The sequence below is a fragment of the Rhinolophus sinicus genome, linkage group LG07 (genome assembly GCF_036562045.2).
Source record: "Rhinolophus sinicus isolate RSC01 linkage group LG07, ASM3656204v1, whole genome shotgun sequence".
Taxonomy (NCBI): Eukaryota; Metazoa; Chordata; class Mammalia; order Chiroptera; family Rhinolophidae; genus Rhinolophus; species Rhinolophus sinicus.
Window position 1 is genome coordinate 81,245,166 of NC_133757.1, and position 27,974 is coordinate 81,273,139.

Sequence of the window (27,974 nt, forward strand, 5' to 3'; positions counted from 1 at the left end):
TTATTTTATGCTCTTGCACCTTGCTCCGTATGATTCAGGCCCTTGAGTCTGAATTGAATTGGGGGAACGATGAGTGTTCCCCTCCTCCAACCAAGAAACACTAAACACCAGTCAAGTGGAGGAGACAGAGCGGGAGAAAGCAAAGAATTAAGCTCTGGGTGGTGGGGGGAGGTGTCAGTAGGACTCAGTGTTGGGAAGTAGTGTCCATCTTCCTGCCTTTGTCACTTCTCCCGGGGTTGGCTGTTGTGTTTGTGGCTGCATGGAGTGCTTGTCAGCGGAGTGCTGTGACAGGAGGCTATTTTCATAAACTGTTGCAGTTTCTCGAGCCGAGCTGCATTGCGTTGGCATCCCTTGTCACTGCTAATGGAGCGTGCGTGGCTGGGTGTGGGCCCAGGGAGGCTGCCGAGCTTGCTGGGGGGCTGGGGAAGGGAGTTGCGGGGTGCTGGGGGCCGCCTGGTCTGGGAGTGCTCTTGTGAGCAGCTGCCAGACCCCAAGATGAAGAGGTGGCTGCACCCTGGGCACCGGGTCCCTGCCCTGGAAGTCCTGCTGGCATCGACACTTTGGAGCTCTCTTTTTTCTCTTTCTATTCATAGCACGGCTCCTGTATGGCCGGGGAGGAAAACTTCCACTCGCCCCTGTGCGCTCCATAAATAAAAAAAGAAATAGAACCAGAAAAAGAGTGTGCAGGCCTGAGAGAAAGAGACTGAAACCAAAACACAGAGAGAAGGCGCAGCTGCTTTCCCCAAGGCCTTCTGGGGCTCCTGCCCGCCTGCCCTCCAGCCCGCGGGAGTCAGGCCTTTATTTATTTATTTTTCTGGCTTGAAAAAAAGATTGCGAGTCTTCCTCCATCCTAGCCTCCACCCCACCCCACCCACTTCAAATTTGCTGGGTGGCCGCTGCCAAATGGACCCGAGTGGGAGCCTGGAATGAAAAATTCATAACTGCTGGACTTTGCTTGTTCATTAGACGTGAACTTGTCGATTGGGCAAATTGTTTTTGGTCTCCAACTGCCGGGGGCTCTCCCCACCCTCCCTGCTCGCCCGGTTTCCTCCTCCCCTCGGACGCAGCCATTGGCTGCTCCAGGATGTCTCATTGCCAAATAGGTGGATCTCTCTCTCTCTCTCTCTCTCTCTCTCTCTCTCTCTCTCTCTCTCTCTCTCTCCTTCCTCCTCCCCCCCTTTACTGGCTTTGGCACAAGCAAATGGATAGGGATTGAGCATGAAAGGGGAGAGAGAGAGGGAGTTTGAGAGAAAAGAAGGAAAAAAAAAAACCACCCAAAACCCAAGCAGCGCGCGCGCACACACACACACACACACACACACACACACACACCCATCCCATCCACGTCCTCCCTCTCTCTCTCCCTCTTTCTCTCTCTCTCCCTCTTTCTCTTTCTCTCTTCTTCCCTCCCTCCCTCGCTCCCTCTCTCTTTAGCACGCGTCTGCCAGAGACGGTCTGCAGCCGGTCCGAACTCGTCCCCTTCCCCGGGAATCTGCGAGCTCCCCCTTTGCCGGCGATCAGGCTCAGAGGCGGAGGGAGGCAGCTCCAAGTTTACACCCCTGTGCCGCTGCCAAAGCCGAAAGCCTTTTTCTTCAGCTGCTGCTTTTCCCTCTCCTGGTTTTTGTTTTTGTTTTGTTTTGCACGGGGGGTGGGGTAGGGCGTGTTGTGGGTTGGGGGCGTTGGGAGGTAGATTTTGATTTTTAAATTTTGCATATTTTTCTCTTTTTTTAACTGGAAGAGGATGCACAGGGGGCAAAACTGAAAAAAACAATTTTGTTGGCTTTTGTTTACCTGGCGTGTGTGGCAACTGGCTCGCTCCCTCTCTCTGCTTGCTATCCCTGACCTTTCTTTCTTTTTGCTCCTTTTCAAAAAAAAATATTAATTTCCCCCTTCTGTGCAATGGAGCGTGGGGGGGGAGGGGGAAGGGTTTGAGAATCCACCCAAGCCCGGCCCCTATTCCCCAGAACACCAATAATAACCCCCTTTAAAACATTTACCTTCCTCCCCTGCTCCTCCCCCTCCCCCTCCCCCCACCCGCCCCCAACTCACAACTCTGTTGAGTCCAGAAGCTCAGAATCGGGCGTTGGGCTTTGCCGGGTGCTTCAGATCAATGGTAATTATTTATTTTTTTCCAGTTTTATTTTTGTAAACAGAAATCAATTATTATTTAAACTTCAAACAAGCAAACAAGCAAAAAAAAAAAAAAAAAAAAAACCCCGACAGCGAGAGCCTGGCCCTCTGTCACCTGAGTGCGAAAGAGGGTGACGGGGTCAGTGGGGACGGGGTGCAGGACACCCCATGTAGCTTTTAACCCTAATGTGGCCGAGACAACCACCTTATTTGTGCTAACAAGAAGTGTTTTGTTCCTTATTACTGTGATTAACATTAATATTGGTGTCGATAACAAAGCTGAAATCACATATTTCGAATTTAGATCTGATTTTTAAAAATGCTGGGGTGGATGTTCCAGTTGGAGCAGGAAAAAAGAAAATGAAAACAGGCCGGGGAGGAGGAAGCCAAATCCGTTTCCTCGCTCTCTCGCTGGTGGATGTCATGTTCTCTCTTCTTGGGGGTGGCCAAAAACCGACTGGTGTTGGGGCGCGAGGCGGCCTCCACACGCCCTGAGTGTGCGTCCACGGGCAGACGTCTGTGCAGATCGGACACCGCGCTGGGGCGAGCTGACACGAGTTCCAGGCTGCGATAGAACATGGAGATGTCATGGGCGCGACAGAGCCTGGCGGGGATACCAGCAGCGTGTGTGTGTGGACGGCAACGTTGTCTGTGCGCGCGTGTGTGTGAGTGAGAGAGAGAGAGAGAGAGAGAGAGAGAGAGAGAGAGAGAGAGAGAGAGAGAGAGAATAGGTGTGTGCTCAGGCTCCGGATGCCTCTGTCTGGCTGCTGAGGCTGAGATGGGAGCAAGCGGCTGGCTAGACTGGTGGTGGCTCCGGACCACACTTTCCTAGAACAATCGCAAGAGGAAATTGTCGTTGGGGGGGAGGAGGAGAAGAGGGTTTCTCCTGTACCCCCTTCTAACGCTTCTTTTCTCCTTCTCTCTTTTCCCCTCCTCCCGTCCTCCCTCGCCCCGCATGCTCCCGGCTTGCCGCCTGCAGGATGAGTTCCACCCGTTCATCGAGGCACTGCTGCCTCACGTCCGCGCCTTCTCCTACACCTGGTTCAACCTGCAGGCGCGGAAGCGCAAGTACTTCAAGAAGCACGAGAAGCGGATGTCGAAGGACGAGGAGCGGGCGGTGAAGGACGAGCTGCTGGGCGAGAAGCCCGAGATCAAGCAGAAGTGGGCATCCCGGCTGCTGGCCAAGCTGCGCAAAGACATCCGGCCCGAGTTCCGAGAGGACTTCGTGCTGACCATCACGGGCAAGAAGCCCCCCTGCTGCGTGCTCTCCAACCCCGACCAGAAGGGCAAGATCCGGCGGATTGACTGCCTGCGCCAGGCCGACAAGGTGTGGCGACTGGACCTGGTCATGGTGATTTTGTTTAAGGGGATCCCCCTGGAAAGTACTGATGGAGAGCGGCTCTACAAGTCGCCCCAGTGCTCGAACCCCGGCCTGTGCGTCCAGCCACATCACATTGGAGTCACAATCAAAGAACTGGATCTTTATCTGGCTTACTTTGTCCACACTCCCGGTAGGTCGCTCTCAGTCGCGCCCCCCCCCCATCATTTTATTTTACTTGCTGGCATTTGTTCTGTTTATTGTTCCTCTTCTGTCCAAACCATACACCCAATGGGCCTACCGAGTGCCCCGTCCTGTGGAGGCCTGCAGCACATTTGATGTTGCCTTTTCCCTTTTTCTGTTTACCTCCACCCTCTCCATTCTTCCTCCTTGGCTCCCTTGCCATGTCCCTGATTTTCTTGCATCTCCATCTTTGGAGGACTCATCTTACCCAAGAGATGCTGCAGGTCTTAGGACTGGGGCCATGATGTCCCAGAATTACCCATGATGGTGAGAGTTTCTGATGAACACCCCTCTCCAAAAAAATCACTGGTTGCTCTTATTTTAAATGAATCAGAAATAGTATTGGGGGGCAGGTAGTGGCTTTCCTGCTGCTTCCCCTCAAGTTCTGGGGAAAAGCCGGATTTGGCACAAGCGGGATGGACAGCAGTTCCGTGGAGAGAGGGGTGCATAAAACCCCAGGATATGAGACACAATGAATAGAAAAGAGGAGAGAAAGCAGAAGCAGGCAGATTCTGGGGCCCAGGTGCCCAGGCAGGACCTGTTTTGGCTGGGATTTGGCTGTTGGAGAGTTAGGAAAGTCATTTGATTTCATAGAGAGTAAAAAGGAGCACGAGATTCCTTATGCTCTCTCTTCCCTTTCACCTGTGTTTCGCTGAATTGGTAAGACCCCAGGATCTTACCCAGTAGCCTTCGCACTTCTGCTGGGGTGGGGGCACAGACATGTAAGGGAGTGCAGGAGAGGTCTTAAAGAAACAAACAGTCAAAAAACCCTAAAATTTCCTTTTCCTTTTGTGTTCCAAGTAGTTCCAGTTCTCCTCTATTGCTTTTCCAATTTTACCCTGCATTTTGGGTCAGAGTGGTTCAGTTCTCCTCTTCTTCCTTCCCCCCCCCCACTCTTTCCTTTTTTATAATTTCTTTCCGCTTTTGTTTTCTTACAAATTGAAACAGAGATGGCTGGTTAATTTTTAGCCTCCACTCAGCTACGCCCAATTTACTGCCGCCTTTCAAACCTAAACGGGCGGCACTCTGTGATTAAGCAAGGCAGAAGTGTGTTTACATTATGCCCAACCAACTTGTAATGAGAGGGCTACCAAACCTTTCTCTGTGTGTGTGTGCGCGTGTGTGTTTTTTCCTTTCCACCATTCCAGTAATTTTTCCCCTTGTTTTCCTTCTTTCTCTCTTTATGCGAATGTAAGAGAATGTGGCTTAACTTCAACTCTAGTGAATGTTCTTTCCCGTGTGTATGTGTGTGTGTGTGTGTGTGTGTCTTCCTTCCTGTTCATTCACAAAAAAGAAAAGCGACTGACTTTTCTGCTGTGGTCACCCCCTTGCCTGTTTGGGAAGCTGGGAGGAGCGGTATGACTTAATCCAGAAATGAATTTTTGGGGTGCTTTCAGCATTGCGTCAGGAACATAACCTGAACTGAGATTAGCACTGAGAGTTTGTATGTTGGAGAACTCTGGGGAGGAAAAGGGGGCATTTGAGGTCTCTCTTCTTGCTCATTTTCTCTTGTTCTGAGAGGTGGTGGCTTTGGTAGTTGTTTGGAGGCAGTGGACCCCCCCACCACCCTACCTCCCTCCATGGATCTTTCTAGGCCTGCACCTAACCCTGTGTGACTATCATGACCCCTCACAAAGAATGAGCAACTGCCAGTCTTCTCCCCCCGTTAGTCCTCTTTCTTTCCAGAAAAGAGACTAAAGAAAAATTTTAAAGTTATGCCCTCATTCTTCATCTACACAGCAAGTCAGAGTGGGGAGGGTGTGTGTCTGATGGTGTCGGAGGTGGCTTGGGGAAGCCTTGGAGCCTCAAGCTTGTGTTGGTCAGCTACCTCCTCCATAAGGGGAGTCTGTACCTTCTGATTTAGAACTAGGGCCTCTAAGACAGAAATTAATACTCATCTTCCTCCTGAGCTAGTTTCCTCCTACCCTGCTCTCTAGCTGGGTCCCTGGAGCTGAGCTGTTTTCCTGGCCTCTTATTTTAGGCCAAATTTTTGACTGCTGCCAGCATGGGGCTGAGGTACGATGAAGTGTGTGTGAGAAAGGAGACCATTTCCTGGCCAGCCTCTTGGCTCCTGGACTGACCAGGCAGGTGTTGGGAGAAGAGAGGTGCCCCCGCCTGCCCCCAACTGTAGTGAGATCATTTGCCCAGGAATATGAGTGAATTCATGCCCCATCTCACCATGGCCATCTCTGTCCAGACTGAGGCCGAGTTCCTTGACAAAAGATGAGTGGAGAACTAAGGATGTTTGTTATAATTTGTCTATAATTCCAGCCCCTGGCCTCCAGAGCGTTTCAATAAGGTTTTTCTTGCTGGAATTGCTTTAATTTAAGTGTGCCTTACTGAAAGAATGGGGGTGAATTGGTGCGGCCTGAGTCACCACTGGGCCTTGGATAGGTGGTCTTGGGATGGTGTGGAGCAGGAATAGCTTCTCCAAGTTACCCCAGTTTGCTAGAAAAGGTCTTCTCCTGACTGAGCCCCCAAATGGCATTGATCTGACAGCATGGCCTTCTCTATGCCCACACTGGAAGACATGCTCCTTCCTCCCAGTGTAAACTGGGGGGCGGGATGGGGGCGGGGCTGTCAAGGGCTCAGACAAGAGTTGCTTTGGACTCTAAAAGAAGTATTTTCTTTCCTTAAAACTGGGCTGAAGAACTCGATCTGGGCTGAGCTGATGGTGCCGGGTTTGATGACAAGCCAACTTGACATGGTGGAAAGTATGGGAGCGTGGCTTTAGCTCCAGTCACCATCCTCATCTGTGGCCTTTGCAAGCCCTTGTTCTGCCCCATACGAAGCTTCAAGAGGTGGCATAGTTGAAAGGGAATAAAGGACGCAAGTGTGATGTCAGGAGCTCTGCTTCCAGAATACGGAGTCCAAAAGGCAGCCCAGAGTGTGCCGCGGCCTCCGGGCCTGTGTGAGGGCAGCCTTCCTTCTAGGAAGGAATCTCGCAGTTTGTCTGTCCCATTTAGGAGGGGAAGTTGAGGCAGAGCAGGCTCAGAGAGCACTGCCATCGGGAGAAGGAGGTACACTCATGGTGATGTCCTTCCATTCAAAGGGGGTGTCCCAGGGCAGGTGGCCGGAGGTAGAGAGGAGTGTGGGGCCAGGATGCCCTTGCTTGTGTGAGGAAGAATGGCTAAGCTGGTCTGTAAGTGCTGCTGGACTATCTCCAAAGCTTATTCAAGGACCTGAAGGTGAACTGGCACCTTTATAGCTTCCTTAACGTAGGCCCTAACCTAGGAAAGAAAAACAATCTGAAAGTAACGAAATGTTTTACCCAATGGAAATGTCAGCTTCCCCCCTTAGATCCCTCCAATGGGCCCTCAGTGACGGTTCACGAAGTCCAGGTTATCCGGTGGTGGCTCCTTTCTTTAGCTCAGCTTTGTCATTACGGAGTACCGCATTTCCCTGAAAATAAGACCTAGCCGGAAATCAGCTCTAATGTGCCTTTGGGAGCAAAAATTAATGTAAGACCTGGGATTATATTATACTATATTACATTAAACCTGGTATTATATTATATTATATTATATTATATTATATTATATTATATTATATTATAGACCCGGTTTTATAGTAAAATAAGACTGGGTCAATATAATATAATACCAGGTCTTATATTAATTTTTGCTCCAAAAGACGCATTAGAGCTGACTGTCCGGCTAGGTCTTATTTTTGGGGAAACGCGGTAATTCACAGGTAGAAGGAAGCCACATCACCAATGCCAACAGTTGCCGACTTATGGCCAATCTCGATTATCCATATTCCCCACTGCCCACCCACGCTGGGTTGTGTAGAAGAAAATCCAGGCATCGTAGCTTGTCCTCTGTAAATATTTCTGTACGTGTTTCCAAAGATAAGGACTCTTGAAAAATGTAACCGCAATATCACTGTCATTCCTGAAAATAATCATTAATTTCTTTAGTATGGTCAGGTAGTCAGCGTTCACATTTCCTCTATTATCTCCTAATTTTGTTTGTCTAGATCAGGATCCAAAGCAGGACCATGCATTACAATGGGTTGATCTTTCAAGCCTCATCTCAATCTTTAGGTGGTCCCTCCTCTTTCTCCTTCCTCCTGGTTTCTTTTCTAGCAGTTTTTGGGTTGTTGTGGAAGGAGCCGCATTTGTCCTATAGAGTTTCCCTGTCTGGACTCTGCAGGATCCCCTGGGTCAGTCCTTGCGCTGTTATGAAAGGAGATTCTGCCTCTCTCCTCGCCTCCAGGCCTTACCTGTCAAAGGAAATGGATTAGCACCTGAGGATTTGTCTAAGTGAACTTTTTTTGAGTGCAAGGTCGCCCTTCTCAAGTATAAAATCTCCCTGGTTTTCGCTTTCTGCTTCAGGGTTTGGGGCTTTGCATTGAGCACTGGTCTTTAGGACTGAGTGAGGGCTCCTGATTGCGTCCTTTCTCGGCAGTGGAGGCCACGTCAGCTGTGCCAAGATATGGCTGTTGCCAGCATTGCCCCCCCAAGCCTTTGCTGAACTCCCAGCCCGTCTGGTGGCTCGGGTGTGAGTGCGTGGGAAGGACCACAGGAGCACCAGCTGCCCTGGAAGTGGGGGGTGGGGGGCTAACCCCTACTGTGGCCACTGTGCCACTTCACCCACTGCTTCCTTTTTCAAGGCCCAGAAATGCCATTAGTCTGCGTCTTTGAGGCAGCGCCATCTGGTGCCAGGGCCAGCGAAGATTGCAGGGCCCAGATTCATCAAGTGAGAAGATATACGGATTATCTTTTAACCCCTTTAGAACATCCTGGGAGAGAGATCACTGTTGTTCAGCTTTGGTTGTAAAATTTTTCTATTCATCTAACTCCAAGGACAGTTAAAGGATTAAACCAGCCAATATGTAAAAACACCGGCCGGCACATAGCAGGCAGTGGATTACTGCTGCGATTACTGTTGTTATGATGTCGTGAGCCCAAGGCCGTCTTCCTCTCACCTTTACCTGTCGGTCTTATTTTTGTCTTAAAGGATGACCCAGATGTAAGACGGTAGCCTTTTAAATGCTTAAGACAGCTCTCATGGTTCCTTCCCACCCCTCTCCCTAGAAAGCTGTCTCTTCTCCAGGTTAAACTTGCCAGTCCCTCATGCCTCCTGCATTTGACGCAGCTTCTCGTGCCCTTGCCATTTTGGTCACCACCCCTGGAGGGCCTCCTAAACTGGAGCAGCTGGTATTGAACACAGAAACTCCGGGTGCGACCAGATCCCAGGGTAGCTGCTACACGATTTGTGGGGCCTTCTAGCTACATAATTTGCGGGCCCACTGCAAAATGAAAATGCGGGGCTCCTAGTTCAAAATGATTAGGAATTGCAACATGATAACAGTTACAGCATTAAACCAAGCATGGGGCCTGGGCAACTGCCCAGGTCACACACCCATGAGTCCTGCCCAGGTCACCTTTGCTCTGTTAATGTAACATGGGTTCTTGACCCTGGCTGGTATGGGAGGGTGATTGGGCTCAGGCTGGCTTCAGAGGGAGTGTGACCCCAAATTGGACATCAGAAATGCCCAGACGCTGTCCTTGGGCTTAGTCTTGTTGTGGGCCTCCCTTGACCATCTGCTCCTGTCCCCTTTGTCCACTGACTGTCCGCCCAATCAGTCAGGAGTCCCCGGTGGCTGCGATGCACAGGGGACGTTGGTGGAGTGCTCACTCTGCTGGCTGAGTTAGAAGCTGTAGCTCAAGGCAAAAAAGAACCCCCCTTGTCTGAGCTTGAGCTGGCAGAGTGTGGGCCATGGATAAACTAGAAGGGAACTGTATGCCCGAGTATGGTGACCAGCTGTGCTGTGCCGCCCACCCAGAGGAAACGGGGCCGCTCTGCAGCAGGAGGGCTGGGGTCCAGACACGCAGAAGGACTTTCTGAGGATTTCATTTACTTTTTGGCACTGCCAAAGGATGGCTGAATTTTTCTTTATTCATGAAATACGCATTTGGTGAACCTACTGTGAGCAGGGCCCTTCTAAGAATGAGAGTCTTGCACGCTGCTGGCAGGGTGTGGGTGAAGGCCTCATGATGACTTCTAGAAGGCACCATCCTGCAGGCATGAAGTGTGCAGTGATCCATGCTGGAGGAGAGGGAAGACCCAGCAGAGTTTCATCAGGGGCTGTTCTCGATGGGCCATGAAGAGGGAGGCAGGGCCCATCTGGGCAACCTTCTAGTATTGCAGAGACCTGGGGAGCCGAGGAAGGGTGGGCAGGAAGGGCAGAGGGCTGTGCCATGGTCTCCCTCTGTCCTGGTGTCCCGCAGCAGCTAGTCAGAGAGGACACAGCTGAAAGTCCTCCTTCCCCACCCCCCAAACCCCCAACCCCCGGGAAGAAGGTGGCTCCCTCCCTACCCCTTTTTCTCTTTGCCCCATCAGCCCCACCACCCCCCTGTCTCAGGAGCTGCCACGCTTCAGTTATTTTATCCTTCAGTGTCCGATTCAGAAGTCCTTTCAAAGGCCCCAGCCGTGTCAGCGCGGTGCTCGCACAAAAGGCCTCTTTGATTTCTTGTTTGTTTTCATTTGCCAGTGAAGGGGGAGGGGGCAGGAGAGAAAGAGCTTCTGGGTTTTAAAATTTTTATTTGGGTTGCTTCATTCTCAGAGAGGTCGGCTCCCTGGAACTCCTTTCTGAGTTAGGGGCTCAGAGGCAAGGGGCAGCCTTCTGGGGAGAAGGCTATGGCAGGAAGTGGGGACGGCCGTACCCCCAAGAGCAAGGAGGAGGTACAGGGATGGGGGTTAGGATATAGTCATTGATTCACCTTCAAAAGTTATGTGCTGGGCCACAGGGTGGGAAGGGTCAGGTTGGAGCCCCGCTGCTTGGGTAGGGAAAGGTCCCAAGTGCCTGGCACCGAAGGACATTCCCCTAGCAGAGGCCTGGTGACAGCTGGAGGCTGTGAGTAGTCCTGAACCTTGACTTGACCGTTTTCTCTTTATCCTCCCAGATTTTGTCGTTTTCCCCTTGGTTGGATGGGAAAAGGGTGGGCATCCTTCTCGCATACACGTGCCTTGGAAATTCTTAGTACCTTGAAATACAGGCTGGGGCTCCCCATTTTCCATCAGGGAATGAAGAGGGGTGAGAAGTCTATCCAGCAGCCAAGTGTCCTGCCGAAAGGGTGCCCAGAGGCCCAGGAGGAGCCCCTGTCCTCTCAGGCTTGCTCTCTCACACAGCGCTTCCTGCCTCTCCATGATGACCAGAGTGGGAGACTCTTCAGCGTGGGTACCCCTCCCAGAGGACCCGGCTCATGGCTTGTGGAGGACATTGCGGGCAGGCCAGTAGAGGCCCCGCCCAGCAGGGAGCTGAGGCTGAAAGGGAGGCCTGTGGTTTGGGACTAGAAAGACCCAGACCAGTGCCTGTCGGGGTGCGTATTTGAAGTACACGTGGGTGTGCCCTGACATACCAGTAAGAAGGTTGTCATGCCCGTGTGGAGGCCTGATTGCTGGGGCTCAGGAAGAGAGTGCCGGAGAGTGAGGCTTGGGCAGGTGGTCACGAGCGAGCGTCAGCAACAGGGAAGTGTGCCCACTGGGTGAGGGGGGCTCCGCAGGGCCTGGTTGGCAGACGGGAGGAGGAGGCTGGGGGGCTGAGAGATAGATAAATATAGCTGATGGCATTTCTGATGATAGGTTTTTCTTGGCACCGAGGGCACTGTGGAAAACAGCACGACAAGCGCCTGGCCCCACAGACCGTCGTCGCCATTTTAAGCATGTTTGAGCCGAAGGGTTGTTGGCATTACAGGAGGGTCCCAGCAGGCGTTGGGGCTGTGGCAGGGAGGTTTGGCGGGACTGGGCCTCCCTACCCTGCATGCCTGGGTTCCTTACTTTGTCCATATGGATATCTAATGTCTGATTTTTCTGGCCTTCTGGGGATTTTTTTCTTTAATATTTTGGGGTTGCCCTTTGGGAGCCTGTCTTCCAAGTGACTTGTCCCCCCACCAGCCACTGTGGCCTGTCTATCTGTGGGGGACGTTCTGGCTCTTCTCTTCATTTTTGATGTGTTAATGATGGCCTGGCATGTCCCTGCCCCAGGTTCAGGGCCATCGTTGCTCTTATTTTAGGGTATCCAATAATTTAAGGGGCACCCATTTGTCCAGGCTTCCAACAACTCCCTGTCCCCTGTTGATGGAGGAGGGAGCCACCCTTGGTCTCCGTCTCCTGCTTCAATTCCAGTTTTCCAGCAAAGGCCCAGTATGGCCGAGGTCCCATGCTGAGTCTGGTCCATGTGTCAACCACCCAGATTCTCACACCAATTCTAGCTTCAAACCTGTGCTCCTGGCTGTGTGTGTGTGCACGCGCTCAGGTGGCACACTGAGGGGTCTCCGTGTGTGTAGTGAGGTGTCGGTGAACCAGACCCAGAGACCTGGGAGGCTTCCTGGAAGGTGACCTGCTTGAACCACACCTTGAAAGATGGGAGGCATTAGCTCGTTTTTGTCATCTCGCCGAGCCTCTTTGGCCTGCTGGGAGCTGATCGCGCCTCACAATGGTTGAGTGATATAGGCAGGGCAGGTCTTATTATCCCCACCGTACAGAGAGGTCAAGGCACTTGGGTCACACTATGAGTTTTCAGCAGAAGGATCTCAGGTTCTAGGTCACCTTGACTTCCCTCTGTGGGCCTCACCTCTCTTGAACTTGAACGGGATTGCTGGCCATGGCAGAGTCTCATAAGAGAAAGCCATGTAGGACCCCATGGTCTCCGTTGTTCTCTAGGAGCTGTGATGGAGGCGCTGAGCCCAGCCTGAGGCTCAGCTCAAGGGCTTCCCTAGCCGCTGACCAGGTGGCGTGGAGACAGAGAGGGGGGCACCTGGCCTGTCCTTGACACTGGCCTCCCTCACCGTCCACCAGCCCCTGCCTCCCACCTTAGAGGCAGCATGCTCACATCAACGGGGAAGGTCAGCTGGACACCCCACCCTGCTGCAGCCAGCTCAGCTTCTTGGCCCTCTCCCTGGAGCAAGGGGGAGGGCAGGTAGAGTGTGCAGGAAGTCCAGGCATGGGGCCAGGAGGGCTTGGCTGGATCCTGGGATCCCTGATCCTTGCTCTGTCGTGCCCTTTCCCTGGGAGTCTGCTTGGAATAGCGGTTTGAAATAAAAATGTAGTTGTCCTAATTAACCCGATGATCGATGGAAGTTTTGCAGTAAACTGCTCTTCATTGCCTTCTATAATCCTCCACGTAAATTCTCGCCCTCGTGCCTTTCTTCAAGTTTGCAAACTTCGGGGCCGTGTGTATAAAAACTCTCCCAACATGCCGAGGGGCTGGGTTGTGAGAGAGGCTAGCTCATGGCTAGAGATTTTCCTGTTTCCGTGGCTAATAAGACTGGGACTTAACCTCTTAACCATTAATAGCAGCTCCCACAGAGCACAGCATCCCAACCACAGCCCTGTTGACTTTAGTGGCCATATTATTCTGTGTCATGGGGACCGTCCTGTGCATTACATGATGGTCAGCTACATCTCTGGCCTTGACCATGAGATGCCACTGGCAACCCTCCACACCAGGTGTGGCAACCAGAATATCTCCAGACATTTCCAAGTGTCACTGGGGACAGAATTGCTCCAGCTGAGAACCTCTGGCCTGAGACAAACAGAGGGATTCAGACGGAATGTCACCTGTGTTCACCTCTTGCCTCTCCTCCAGTTTAGGACTTCATTTACCTTTTCTCACATGGCCACAGCACCTCTGAGCCCCAGCTGTTCTCCTCCGTATCGTGTGTGGTTTTCTCCTTTGTGGGCAGCAGGACCCCTCGAGGGAATCATGAGCCCCGTCCAAGGCTCCTGCTGAATATCCCTCTGATAGCTTGTGTTGTGGTCTCTGTGTGCCAGGGCTGCTGATTGCGGGGCTGGAAGAAGGGATCTGCTACCCCACCGACCCAGGCCTAGCTGGTGAGCCAGGGACCCCATCAAGCCCATCCCAGACCCCAAAGAGCAGGAGGCATTTGTTTCTGCAGTATGGGATGCAGACATCAGAAATGTCACCTGAGCCAAAGTACTTTTCTTTTTAAATGATGTATTTGATTTTTTAAAATTACAGTAGTACAAGACTCTCTTTGTAAAAAATCCAAACAATAGAGAAATGTAAGAGACAGACAGTCTCCCCAAACCACCCTCCTGTGCCAGAGAGAAACTTCCCAAGTCTGTCTAATTTTTTTCATCAATTCATATATCAAATAACTTAAATATAGAGATAAACTATTTTAAGAGCAGGCAGTATGTTTGGACTAATTGAATTGGCTCCATCAAGTGCCACTGTGGTCTTAACTTTTCCCCTGCTCATTCTACCCGTGTTCCCATCACCCCAGGTGTAGAGCCGAGGTCCCTGTCCTCTTTTCCCTTGCGGTGACAGTTTCTGCTTGTCCTTCCTGCGAGCAGGGTGACCAACAGAGCATGTGTTGGTGTCTGAGTAGCCAGGATCCTGCTCTGGGGCATTCCTGGTGTCGGTGTAATGGTGTAACTCCCGACAGTGGAAGTTAGGGTTCCAGCCTCAGCCAGCGCTAAGACCCCACCAAAAATAAAAAGCGTGGCCACCACGAGGCAGGGGTGGGGAGGAGCTGAGGAAAGGAGGGGTTGCTGAGCAGTGGTTTGCTTGGCGTCAACCAGCTTGGTCCCGAACTCTTACCTCTGGAGCCGGCTTTCCAGCTCTTTCCTGGAGGGCCAAGGTGATCCTCTGGGTGGGGCTGACTCTCTACCAACTGGCCTGGTGTCCTAAGGCTTTTCTAGACCCTACAGGCTTCTTCCAGGGGAGGCAGTGGTTTGTTTCCTTTCTTAAAAATGGGGGTGAAGTGTCCCTCAGCCTTCCAGGATTTATCCCATTATAATTCTTTGTGTCGGGCTTACAGATACTGCAGAGAGAAGAATGTTCTTTCCAGGTCAGGGGCAGGGACAAGACAGGGAAAAGGAATCTGGAGAGAGCTTTGCGGCTGGGCCGGCTGGTCTAGGGTAGGCTGCAGATGACAGGCGGGAGAAGGGTGACACCTGGTGACTCTTCTGGACTGGGCGGAGTGTGCGGAGAGATCAGAAGATCCCTGGAGGCCGCCTGCAGGAGGCCAACTGAGTGCAGCCCTTGGGGAGCGTGTCCTTATTATACCTGCAGATTATATCCCCATTAGCGCATAATTATTATATAATGGGCATTATTGCATAATGGCAGTTATATAACACATGGCCCAGAATACAGGGGCGGGGGGTGTAATAAGTGTATATCCTCTGGCTATAAATAGTCACCAGCCCTGCACTGAATCTGTGGTCACACCAGAGCCACCTTATAAATACTCGGTGCTGGGCTATAAATTTCTAAGCGATGACGAAGGCAGGCATGGTACCTAGTTAGGCGGAGGTAGGAGGGACAGCAGCCTCACCCAGCCATATGACATCATTGTTTCCGTAGTAACAAGAACGCTTCCAGGGGTACCAAGTGATGAGAGGCCTTTAAAGGGAGGAGGCAAATGGATAGAAAGCTTGGGTGGAAGGTGCTGAGCGTGGGGCTGAGTGGGGTGGGGTCCCCTGGGTGGAGGACTGAGTGGAGTGAGACAGGCCATCTACTCTCAGGTGTTTAACCAGAGCCAGGGCAGGAAACTCCATTTCATTTCATCTCTTCTTTCGAGGGTCTCAGATCCCCTCCCATGGGTAGCAGACCATGCAAGACCCTGTGTCAGGGAGAACAGGGGAGCCAAATGGTCTCTCCCTGTCCTTTCTTCTCCCCGGTGACTTCTTCATGGCTCTGGTCACACTTACGAAGGGGAGCTGAACGTGGGCAAATCAAAGCTCTGCACCCCAGTCATGGCCTCCCCAGGGCGGAGCTGCTTCCTCTACCAGAGGTTTTAGGCCAATTTCAGCCTTAGTAATATAAGAAATATGTGAGCAATTTGGCGTGCGACTGAGAGAGCCTCGTGGAAGTCATGGCACTGGGAGATGGCGCCCGGGGGAAGGAGGAGACAAGGATAATAATATTTTGGCTGCAGAAGAAGCTGTGGGGTGGGGTTTCATCTTTGTAGGTGTATGAGAGGTAGTTTCATACAAGGCAGTGAAGAGCTACTCTTCCCAGCCCTGAGGGTAGAGAAGGAAATTTGTTGGCAGATGGGGACACTGGAGTTAGTTGGGAGGGAGGGTGAGTGACCAAATCATCCCAGTTTGCCCAGGAACTTGCTGGTTTCAGCACTGAAGGTCCCTCGTCCTCGAGAAACCCCTCTGTCTCCCAAACCAGATGGTTAATCACCCTAGAACAGTGGTTTTTCAACCTGGGTCTATTTGGCCCCCAGGGAACATTTGGCAATGTCCATAGACACTTTTAGTTGTCACCACCAGGGGAGGGTGCTGTTGGCATCTGGTGAGTCGAGGCCAGTGCACAGGACAGGCCCTCCACAAGGACTCATCTGGCCCCAAACGTCACCAGTGGCAAGGCCGAGAAGCCCTGCCTTGGAGGGAGAGTAAGCAGAACCTACCTGTTTCTCTTCAAGACAGCCCTTGCCCCTGCGAGCGGAAGGGCCTCCTGGCCTCTTTGAATTTCTTGCTGCTCTATTTTCCATGATTTGATTGGTTGTGTGTAGTGTTCTGGGGCTGAGAGACCTTTTCTACGGAATCACGAGGCTTCTGACAGACTCTTCCCCTTCTCAAAGCTCAGAGGCCCTTCAAACCTAAGACAATGCTGAGTGTAAGCCCTGCCAGGAAGCGTGGCTCCGGTGTGGATCTTTTGCTTGTTATTTAAAAAAATAATAATGGAAAAATCATTAAACAGCCATCCCTGATTGCCTACCAGATAGTTTCCAAGAGGCAAGACCTATCTGTTTCCCACACCTTTCAGGCCAGCTCTTCCTGCGTAGACCTGAGCAGGCCACTTTGGCCACTGGGCCAGATGAAGGCATTGAATCCCATTCTGGAATGTGGAGTTTGCAGAAATCTGGGTTCTACGCTACCTGATATCATTTCTAGCCGATTACATTGCACATGGCATATATGAACTGTGATTGCGAGCCTATAGTGAACACTTTCTTACTCACCTGTGTTTCGTGCCTGTTTAATTTACTACATGGCTGCAGTTTGCTTGGCGCCCTCTGGCCCTGACCACATGCATAGTGTGGCCAACTGGGTCACCGTTTCTGCTGGCCTGGGACAGGGCCGCAGACAATGGCCAAGATGGCGGTGCGGTCGTCTGGTCGGCACTGGGTCGCTGGCCAGAGCAGGAGGATCAGCTGGCCCTCACGCTGCCCTTTGTGTGTGTCAAGCCCAACTTTTGAGTTTGGACTTCGGATCGAGGCAGCTAATGAGCACGGATGGGGAGGCAGGGCCCGCAGGTTTGCAGGCGAGGCCCTGCTGCTGTGCCAAGGGGAACTCAGTGGGGAGAAATGCTGGCTTCCAACACAAAGGCCACTGCTCCACTGCTTCTCAGGGGATTGCCAGCCCACGAGATAGGGCCAAATGAGAGGCCCCTGCCCCTAGGATGGGCCAGATTTCTCTCACTTATTTATGGTGTTGTGGTTTATAACGTGGGCCCAGCACACAGAACTCTGGGCATAGTTTCAAATACATGCATTTCTTTTAAATTAAACAACACACATGCGCGCGTGCACGTGCGAACACACACACACACACACACACACACACACACACACACAGTCTGTTCAAGCCGTGCTGCTGCCCAGGAGTAGTGTTCCCAGCCACGTGGGACAGTAACTGAGGATGATGGTCCTGAAGCCACCATCTAATATTAGATTTTGTAACTCAGATTCATTAATATAATTACTCAGATGCCAGCCTGGCTTGGCAAGGCCTCTTGAATTGTGTTCCCCTCCAACAAAGCACTCTGGCTGCAGGGATGCCCGTGATGAGCTAGAACCTCGCTCCCTCGTTTCTGGACAGTGGGCAGAGGCATGTCTTGGCCTCCTTAGTGTACCTTCCCTGGGAGAGGCTGGGCATTCCCATGGGGGCAAGTCCTGCCTTTGTGTGTCTCACCATGAGCCAGGCCTCTCTGGAGAGCCTGTGGCAGAAGTGAGCAGTCAGTTGGGTGAGGCCCTGTTGGAACGCAAGGTGGCCCCAGGGCTCGGCTGGGGGCTGGGTAATGTTGCTACCCTCCTGTGACACTTTGCGTTTACTTTTGTAGGCTTCTCTCACTAGGCTGGACTCTTGGAACTGGGACTATATTTTATCTGCCTTTGCATCGGTCTCTTGCCCAGCGTATAGTTTTATACATAAACCTATTTTGAATATTGAATTACCTTCAGACGAAAAGCAGCCAAGGGTCCATCCTTGAGAGGACACAAAGGCATGAAATGTCATACACGTCAGAAACAGGGCTGATAAATAAAGGGAGTGAAGGCAGGGAGAGTGGCTGGTGTGCTTTCTGAGTGGGTATCACATGCGGAGAATCCTGACAGATAAGGAGTGGTGGCAGTTTCTGGAGGGATGTGGAAGGCAAGTGAAAAACTATGGGTTAATGGGTTGAAAGGGACTTGGTTTCGCAAAACATTTTTTTTCCTTTTATGGGAATGAGGTGTCAGGAAATGGGGAAAGAGCAGCCCTCTTCCTGGCCCCCTCCTCTACTCCCTGGCCCCTTGTTAGAGGGGTCATTGCTGGGTGGGCCACAGGCCCAGCTCAGCCCGCCCTACCCTCACCCAGACCTTCCTTTTGTCTCCTTAGCTGTCCTTGCTAGACAGAAGGGCGTCCCCAGGCATCGCAGCACACGGACCCCCAGCCCGCGGACCTCCAGCCCACATCCTCTACAGACACAGCCTGTGGTCCAAGTTCACTCACTCCTGACGGGATCTCCACCCATGTCAGATCCTCCTCTCCCTGATAGTCTAGCAGGTGCCCTGAGGCATGGGTTGGTAGGGAGCAGTCGCTTGTACAGAGCAGTCCGGATTGTTTTCCTTTTGCTCAGAGGCTTCCTGGGCCCCCACCCCTTTTCCCAGAAGCCCTGGTCTTCAGGTCTCTCCTGTGGATGCAGAGGCAGACACGTGGCTGGCTCTTCCTGCCCTCTCTCTCCTGAGGATCCCTCGGGCCTCTGCCTCCCATTTGGAAGATGGCTGCCATCCCCTACCTGGTACATGTACTCCCACTTCTGGTGGTTGGATTTCGTTCTCAACCATGAGTTGTTAGACAAATGCGAGCAGTGCGTTTCTCACACTTGCACATGCATAGCCACTTCTCTGAACTGAACCCCAAAGTCAGCACTGCTGTTGTTGCCTCTTCACTTGTCTCTGACTTTAGAGTTAGTCTCATTAGTTTTTGAGTGAATTCCCAGCTCTCCCCGCTCCACCATAGGACTCTGCAGCCAGCCACTTCCTTTCTGGTCCTGAATCTCTTTCTCTGGGCCCCACGTGCCTGTCCTGGACTTTCTTGGAAAGCTGTTTTCCCCTCCAAAGTCCCTCTTGTCCAGTGGAGGGGTGGCCCAGTGCCCAGTCTCAGGAGTGTGGCCTGCGGGAGTGTGATGTGCTGCAGTGTGACGGTGGTTTAGGGGTGTCGCCCTGCTTCCTGTTCTGTGTCATTTGGCCTGGCGTCCACTTGAGCATGAAAGTTCTGGAGGCTGAGGTCTGCCTGGCTCACGGGAACACAGCCGGACCCGCAGACAGTGGTTTGCCATCACCTTATTATGTTCTACAACTCGGGGAGAGAGTCACATACATAGAGTCGCTCCTCCATGCCCTGTTTTTAAAAAGGTATTTTTCTGATTGTAAGACTAGTGCACATTTATACCATCATAAAAATACCAAATAAGCACAAGGTCTAGAGGGATACAAAACAATTAGCAAAATTCTACCGCTTAGCCACTGTTAACCTTTTGTTGCATTTTTATATTCATGTACATTTTTTTTTTTTAAATTAGAGTGTATGATATAAACACTTTTGGGTGCTACTTTTAAAATGTAACCCATTGTGTATTCTACCACATCACAGTTTTTCAAAAACTAATTTGTGGTGGTTTAGCATCTCTTCCTATTAGCTGCGTTGCCCCTAATTCTTGACATCTCTAATGACGTCTATCCCCTTTTCATTTTGAAAATGATAAATTACCTTTTATTATAAATGTAATAGTGCTTATTTAAAAAAATACAAACATGCTTTCTAAACATCTGCCTGAGACTTCAGCATGCCAGATTTGATGTAAGCCCTCACCTGTGGAGGCCTTTAAGTTGTAAATTCTGCCAGGATGGACATCCTGGTGCACTAAGCTTTGTATCTCTGTTTATGAACTTCAGACAAGGCTTCCTAGCACTTGAATTACAAGGCAAAGGGTACAGACTCTTCATATATATTGTTAAATTGCTGTCTGGAAATTTGATGCCCACAGATGGCATTTGAGGGCCTATGCTGCCTCATCCCCAGCTGTACCCTGTTCATTCCAGAGCCCCAGAAAGACACTACCATCATTCACCCATATCACGTACCTATGACCGTGTTTCCCTAAAAATAAGACCTAGCCGGACAATCAGCTCTAATGCGTCCTTCGGAGCAAAAATTAATATAAGACCCGGTATTATATTATATTATACCCAGTATCATATCATATATCATATCATATCATATCATATCATATCATATTATATTATATTACATTATATTACATTGTATTATATTATATAGACCCAGTCTTATAGTAAAATTAGACCAGGTCTTATATTAATATTTGTTCCAAGAGACGCATTAGAGCTGATTGTCTGGCTAGGTCTTATTTTTGGGGAAACACGGTACGTACCTAGGAGCCCTGTCATAGGTGAATGTTGTCCCCATCGGCTCACAGTCCCCTGATGGACACACGCTATCGTCTTCTGTAAGAGTTAATTTTGGACTCACCCCACACACTTGCACCCTCAAACTCATGTTTTTATGTGAATCTGAGGACCCCCCCCCACAGGCCTCTCTGTTAGCACTGCTAGAAGGGGAGGGGTCCTCAGGGCCCCCAGCATTACAGTGTTGGTTCCCTTGGGCCAGGAGCTGGCAGGGGAGACCAGGGACTGCCTGGCGGTGAGCAGGTGCTGGCCAGACGTTTGAATGGCAGCAGTCCCCCCGCACCACCACCGAAGTGCAAGCCCGTGGTGTCCAGAGAGTTCCTCAGGAAGGAGCTGCTGCTGACCCCTGAGGCTACCCTACCCTGAGGACCCTAGGCTTGCCTGGTGAGGTGCGCGTCCTCCTATGATTGGAGGGGAGGTTAAAGGAGTGCAAGCCCCTCCTTCCCTCCATCTGGATTTTGGACGTTCTTCACACACACACACACACACACACACACACACACACACACACACACACTGTGCCTCCAGAGACTGCATGCCCCAGGGCCAGGACTGTCTCCCCATCAAGTCCCTAGGCATGCGTGTGTGAGTGAGTGCTTTCTCAGGTTCTGTCCCTGCTGGCTCTTGCCACGTGTCCCCATATCCGCGTGTGCACACATGTGCGCTCGTTGACCTAGAACCTGGCCTTACATCACTTTCTACATCTGTTTGGCCTATCAAGGCTTCAGTGTCTTGGGTCTCTGCTGCTCCTCATCCCTTATCCCATCTACTCGATGCTCTGTCTTGCCCAGAACTTGACTGTCCTCAGGACTTGGATGGTGGGAGCTGCCCCTGAGACCCGGCGGGAAGCCTGGGGGTGCAGCAGTGGAGGAGATTCTGCCGGGCAGGAGAGGCAACGGAAGCCTTTCTTCCCTCTTCTTGTGGTGGCAGTGCCGGGCATCCGGCTAGAAGGCCTGTGTCTGTACCATCATGGGTGGGATTCGTGTTTACGAAGCTTGGTCTGTTCTCTTCCTCTGTGTGTGCTCCGCATGCATTGCGTTGTGAGTGAGTGTGTGTGTGTGTGTGCATGCGTGCACCAGTATGGGTGGGCGTTTGTGTGTGTCAGTGCGAATCACACCCCAAAGATGTAAGAGGAAACTTTGAAGGTCATAAGGTTCAAACCCTTGTTGCTTTCACAAGGACACAGAAGCCCACAGAGAGTGCAGTTACCAGCCCCCCAGTCACCCAGGGAGTACTCAGATCACCCAGGGGCATAGCCGTCTACTCCAGGCCCTGAACACCTTGGGCCTGGAGCAAGTAAGTGTCTGTATCTGCAATGTGCGCACTTGCTGCGGAGTGTCAGGCCCTTCCTGCCTGCTCAGCTGCTGAGCAGCTCCTTTCTGGGGCTCTTTGTGAACCTGCCTCGCTATTAATCTACCTGTTAGTAAAAGAGATTACAATTGCCGTAATTACAGGGCGCTGGGGCTCCACCGGCAGGAGCCGGGCTGAGTGAGAGGAGAGAGGTGGGGGAGACCAGCCCCACAGGAAGCTGCTATTAAAAGCCCTGTGTTTTGATATGATGCAGGGACAACAACCTTTCCCCAGGAGCTGGGCAGGCCGTGGGGTGGGGGGCGGGCTGGGATTCCACTACAGGCTCTGGCATGACACAGGAGGTCAGCAGGGCTGAGGACAGGGATAGCAGAGGAGGCCCCCTGGGGCATCCTGACCTCACAGGCCCCATGCTGAAGGAACAGGCCTTCGGAGGCATAGAATGGAGGAAACATGGTGGCACTCGTCAGGGTGGGGCAGTGGCTGTCTTCTGAGGGGCCCCGCAGCCACCAGCCTCCGTTGATTTGTGTGGACAAACAGAAGTGTCTGGTCTATGCCGGCACTGGCCCAGAGCTTGTGCCATGTGCTCCTTGGAGAAGAGGACTCAGGTGGTCTTACAGCACCGGGGTTCTCAGTGGAGGCGATTCTGCCCCCGGGGGACTGCTGGCGATATCTGGAGATATTTTTGGTTGTCACTACTGGGGGTGGGGGTTTCACTATTGGCAGCTATCTAGTGGGCTGTGGCCAAGGATGCAGCTAACTGTCCTACAACAAAAGGGACGGTCCCTCAGAGCAGAGGATGATGGTGGGGAACCCTGACCGTAAGAGAAGAAAGGGCAAGTCAGGCCTGAGGAGGGCCCGAGGACTCCCTGGTGCTGTGTCTGGAGACCTCGGCCCAGGGTGCTCAGCAGGTCTGTCACTAGGAGAGCAGGCACCCCAGGTTGACAACCCCAGCATGTTGACTCCGTGGTGAGTGTCAGAGGACTACAGGCCGTGGACGTTACAATCCACTCCCGTTCCTTTTCTGGCAGGCCCTTCCCTCCTTGGGCAGCAAGAGCTGAGCCTGGATTGGAGCACTTGCCCTTGCTCCCCCTCACACCCACCCATGTCATCATTGCCCACTGTGGCCCCTGGGAGTGAGGGGCTCAGACCCTGTCCCTCAGCCTCATAGGCCCCTTTGGGTGGGAAGAGTCGGGAGGAAGGTGTGCAGGGATGAGAAGGGCTTGCACCCTCTCACTCCCATCCTGCAAGGACACCGGCCACACCCTGGCTTCTCTAGAACACACATGTGGCCCGTCCTCTGCTCTGAGGCATGAGCTGAGCAGGGCGGAGGCCTTACCAGTAACTCCTTGTGTGCACTTCTCTGGGTACGCACAGGAAGCCTTCCTCCACCATTTGTGCCTGTCCACAGAAGGGGTGCTGCTATGGGCCAGCACTACTGTCCCCTTCCCACTTTTGTTTCCACCTTTGGCACTATCCTAGGTGGCCCGTGGCAGGACAGGATTGCATTATGGGGAGTGGCCTGCACGCTGGTTGAAGTGGGCGCAGACACTCGGCCCTATATCTTAGGGTATGTGCACTGCTTGCCAGCGGGCCACGTGCAGACCCTGTGCGTGTTTGCGGGTGGAGGGGCTTCTGATGTCCTCCCAGGCCTTAGACCTCTGTGTCTCTGTTTTCTGCAGACAAAGCGAGGCAATTTTCAGCTGTTGTGAATTCCAGGTTTCACACCGAGTCCCTAATAGTGGAGTCACTTTGCTTTCCCCCCCTTTTTTTGTCTTGACAGCTCCAACCTTATAATTTTACCTTCTCCCGCCTCATACATGCTCCTTTTCTTCCCTCTCCCTTTCCTGGGGTTTTTGCTGCTCATCGAAGGGAACCCCTGTTAGGAGGGATCTCTCCTGACAAGAGGGGAGGGGCCTCCTGTCAAACATTGGGAGTTGATGTTTTGTTTGGTAAAATGTCTGTAAATAGGCTGCGAGGCGATGATTCTACACGGGTGCACGGGTGCACGAGGGCGTCTTATTGTGTCTATGCACGTCTTGGCACGTGTGAGTGTTAGGAGCAGAAAGAGAGAAAGGGAAGAGAACAAGAAGAAGGAAGGAGAGAGGAGAGGGATGGCTTCTGGGGGCCCTGTGATGGTACTGTTCCTTCTGGGACATTGTCTCGATCTAAATCACAGGCCCTGAGCAGGAGACAGCCAGAGGCTCAGAACCTTTAAGGGCCAAGGAGAACATCAAAAAAGAAGCCACTGCATTCCGTCACTGGACTGGCTGTTCAGAGCTGGAATGGGACGGTGGGCTTGTCCTCCCCCATAAGGCCCGGAGAGGTGGGTTCTGGAGGGAATTATTCCTCCTGTTCAGCATCGATCGATCGCCCTGTATTCTCAGGAGCAATGCTGGTCTTCCACCCATGAATGGGAGCCCGTTTTTCCCTGGACACGAGGCTGTCTCTTAGCTAGAAGGCTACTCCCTGTTCTTTTTTTTTTTTTTTTTTTTTAAGACTGTTGCTTTAAATGACCCCCCCAATTTTTTTAGTTTCTGTGGTTATTTTTCACTTGTCATTATTTTTAAAGACAATGAAAATAATATCTAATGCCAGTATCGACATGCCTTCTTCTGTATATCCTTAGTTATAGGACTTCTGTTCCGTTAGACTTCAGACGATGCTCAATGAGGGCGGTTCTGTAGTTTAGTTGTAATTTTGTTGTGGTTGTGGTGAGGTGAGCACAACATTTACTTACTCCACCATCTTCACTGGATGCCAGACCAGCATTCCCCCCCCCCCATTTCTTTTAAGGAGGGCACAGCTCACAGTGGCTCATGCAGGGAGGGATTGAACCGGCAACCTTGGTGTTATCAGCACCACGCTCTAACCAACTGAGCTAACCGGCCACCCCAAACCAGTTCCTTTTAAAGCTTCAGGTGGCTTATCCCAGGATTTGATTTACAGCAAACTCACTAAAAACTGTGGTGTACTTGACTTTATAAACTTGGCCACGTCCATTTTCCCATCAGCCTTCCAGACCTGCGAATGCTCTGCGTTTCAGCTTCTCCTCAGCCGACATCCTCCCTGAATCCATTTTGAGTTGCTCTTCCTCGGCCCCATTAGAAAATGTCGGCTCCGAGTGTACCATGCTCGCGAACAAAGGTGCAGAACGATTTTGGCTGCTTCGTCCAGGAAATAAGTGCACAATTCACAACGTTGTGCAACCATTGCCACTGTCTAATTCCATCACCCCTGTTCCCCCAAAACCCCATACCTATTAGCAGTTTGTCCCAATTCCTCTTTCCTCCCAGCAACTGGCAACCACCAATCTGCTTTCTGTCTCTTATGAATTTGCCTGTTCTGGACATTTCATATCAATGGAATCACACACAATGTGCCTTTTGTGACCGGCTTCTTTCTCTGAGCACAATGCTTTCAAGGTTCATCCATGTTGTGGTACACATCAGGACTTCATTCCTCTTTGTGTCTGAGTAATATTCCATTGTATGGATGGACCACATTTTGTTCATCCATCTTTCTGTTGTTGGACATTTGGGGTTTTTCTACTTTTTGGCGATTGTGAATAGTGCTGCTGTGAACATTTGTGTACAAGTATTTACGTGGACATATGTCTTTGATTCTCTAGAGTATATACCTAGGAGGGGAATTGCTCTCGACTGGAATTTGTAACCACCTTCAAATGGGCAGCTGGTCCCACCATCTCCCAGAGGTGCCGTCTTCTTAGGGTCTCTCACAGTCGGGCCTCTGCTGTCCATTCTAGCATCATCTCCCATCATACCCCTGGCTCTGTATTCCAGCACACAGAGCTCTCTGCAGACCCTGCATGTGCCGTGCTGTTTCGTGCCTCTGGGCTTATGCTCACACTTCTCTCCAGTCTGCCTTTCTCTTCCCCCCGTTGTCCAAATGCCTCCATCTTTCTCACCCAGTCCAGCTGTCATCCCCCTTGGTGCAGATTTCTCCCACCTCACTTCTCACGCTTGGAGCCCATTCCTCCTTCTCTGAGGGGCCTTGCATTTTGTCCATTACTCACCCAGCTTCCAACTGCAGGGAGAGTTGCCCAGGGCAGCTTTTCTGGTTCTGTATTTGCAGCATCTAGCAGGTCATAGGTGCTTAACAACTGTGTCGAATTAATGTTAAGACTGTATTCACTTTTCTTGCATGTCACAGACCTGTATGTACCCACTCCGGTGCCCCTGCAAACCTACAAATGAACATACCTCTGCAGTGTGCCTCCCATCACCCTCTGGGCCCTGGGGTGTCAGGGTCCTCGCATATGCTTCCCATGGCCTCCCAGGAGCAATTAAGGGAAGTGCATGTTACAGGAGTCCAGGAGCTTCAGAGGCAATTCTGGGGGGATCCAGCCGCCTCTAACCCAAATAGGTGAACAGCAGCTCACACGTGGCCTGGTTTCTAGCTGATCTCCTTCGTTCCTCCTCTAAGCACAGAGGGGTTGTGCTCTCCTCCCATCCAGACCAGCCCCTCTGGAGGTGGCCTCAGAGAAGCCTCCAGGGCCCGGTGTTGTTTGCTGTGAGCGCAGGCTGGCCTAGAGCACCTTGTACCTCTGGGACCTTCCTGAGGCCAGGATGGGGGTGAGCAGAGGAGTTGGGGAGCAGCTGCCCTGGGCTTCGGTGAGTGCTTCAACACCTCAGATCCCCTTGTAGAAGGTGTTTGGGATGCTGCCCGCCCGCCCGCCCCCCCCACACACACGCACACCAGCTCTACTCAGGCTCCAAATGAGTCACCGAGCTCAGGCTCTGCCAGGTGGCCCAAGGCAAGCAGGCAGCTCAAGTGGGTGCAGCGCCACCCCAGCCACCCCACCACAGGCCCAGGGAGGAATAGGGGTGCCGTATGCTGGATGGAGAGAGACTGGAGAGGGATGCCGTTTGCACCTGAGGGGGTCCACACGAGTCAGTGGTCTACGCTTCACCTCTTATCTTCTCCCACTGCATCCTCCCAGCTCATCTCTCACACCCATTGTCTCTAAGCCCCAAGCAGGCGTTTCCCCAGGCGAGCTGGAGGCCCAGGGGCCCCCCTCCTGGTGACAGCCGCCTTCTAGTTGTAGCCAGGCTCTCCTCCTCCTCCCCTCTCCTCTCCTTGGGCCTCTTCCCCACGTGGCTCATTACAACTCCAGTTGTTCAGGTCTTGACCTCAAGAGCCTTCCCTGTTGACCCCTGACCAGCGATACTAATCTGTGTCAACAGGCCCCAGGGGTTAAAGAAACACAACCCGCTGCTGCTGTTGCTGCTGCCGCTGCCGCTGCTGCCGCCTTAGCAGGTGCCTAGAGGGGGCGGGGCAGCTCCTGGGAGTGCAGGCGGCGGGGTGGCGGGAAGGAGCTTCCACAACACGCCTGCCCCACTGCGCCCGCCCTCCCACTCCCCCTGTCCTGCTCTCTAGGATTCTGTCCTTCCTCTGCAGATCCTGTCCTGCCCACTGTTTTCTCCTCTCCACCACCACTTCCCCTCTGTCTGTCTGTCCTTTGCTCTCCACTCTTCCTGTAGGATTTGGAACCAAATGCCCCCTTATGCACAGGTGGTGCTGCCCTTATCCCCTCATCACCCCCCCATCTGCTCGCCCTCTCTCTTTCTCCTTCTCCTATTTGTAGCCCCGTCAGGATCCTTCCCCGGGCCAGAGCCTGTATCAGAGTTCCCTAGAGGGCTTGTTACAGCAAAGATCCCTGGGCCCTCCTTAGGGCATCTGCATTTCCAGCTAGTTCCCAGGTACTGCTAAGGGGGCACACTGCTGGCCACCTGTGCTGGGAGCTGAGATAGGAGCCGTCCAGTGGGGTATGAACTTCTCTGAGCATTGCATTCTGGTAGCACAGGGGTGGGTCACCTAAGGACAGCCTGGTGACAACGCAGGGGCTGCCAGATGGGGCCCACCATGTTTCACTGGGGTCATACAAAGGAGCCTCCTGCCACCCCTGGCCTTCACTCTTCTGGGAGCCATGTCAGGGTGAAGGGGGAACCCCCCTGACTTAGGCAAGATGATCTGGGTCCTCTCAGAGAAACAGTCATGTGTCACATGTTTCCCCATTCTTGGGACAACCCAAACGTCTGCTTATACTATACCATTAACCCTAACCATTGAACAACCCAAACTATAGGCTATCTCAGCCCAGCCCGGCTGCCCTGTGCTGCTGGGGCCAGCCCCCACCCCATTCACATGCACACACACACACACACACACACACACACACACCAGAGGAGAGGGAGTGCTGGGCACAGGACGTTGATTGGTGTCCCTATCCTGTCTGGCCCCTGGCGTCCATGTTGCCCTCATGCTCATCTGGAGATG

At 52.2% G+C, this 27,974-nt stretch overlaps 1 protein-coding gene across 7 annotated transcripts in view; it reads left to right on the forward strand.

The window, feature by feature from the left end:
• NFIX (nuclear factor I X) overlaps nucleotides 1–27,974 on the forward strand; it is a 94,003-nt gene that overhangs the window by 24,605 nt on the left and 41,424 nt on the right. Inside the window, exons 1-2 of one of the 7 annotated variants that reach the window (XM_019746212.2) lie at nucleotides 1,682–2,113; nucleotides 3,110–3,641. In XM_019746212.2, the coding sequence (XP_019601771.1) occupies nucleotides 2,111–2,113; nucleotides 3,110–3,641 (535 nt within the window). In that variant the 5' untranslated portion in view covers nucleotides 1,682–2,110. Of the gene's footprint in view, nucleotides 1–1,681; nucleotides 2,114–2,609; nucleotides 2,759–3,109; nucleotides 3,642–27,974 lie in introns of those variants that run through there. The other 6 variants (XM_074338062.1, XM_019746217.2, XM_019746211.2 and 3 more) reach the window with 6 other exon arrangements.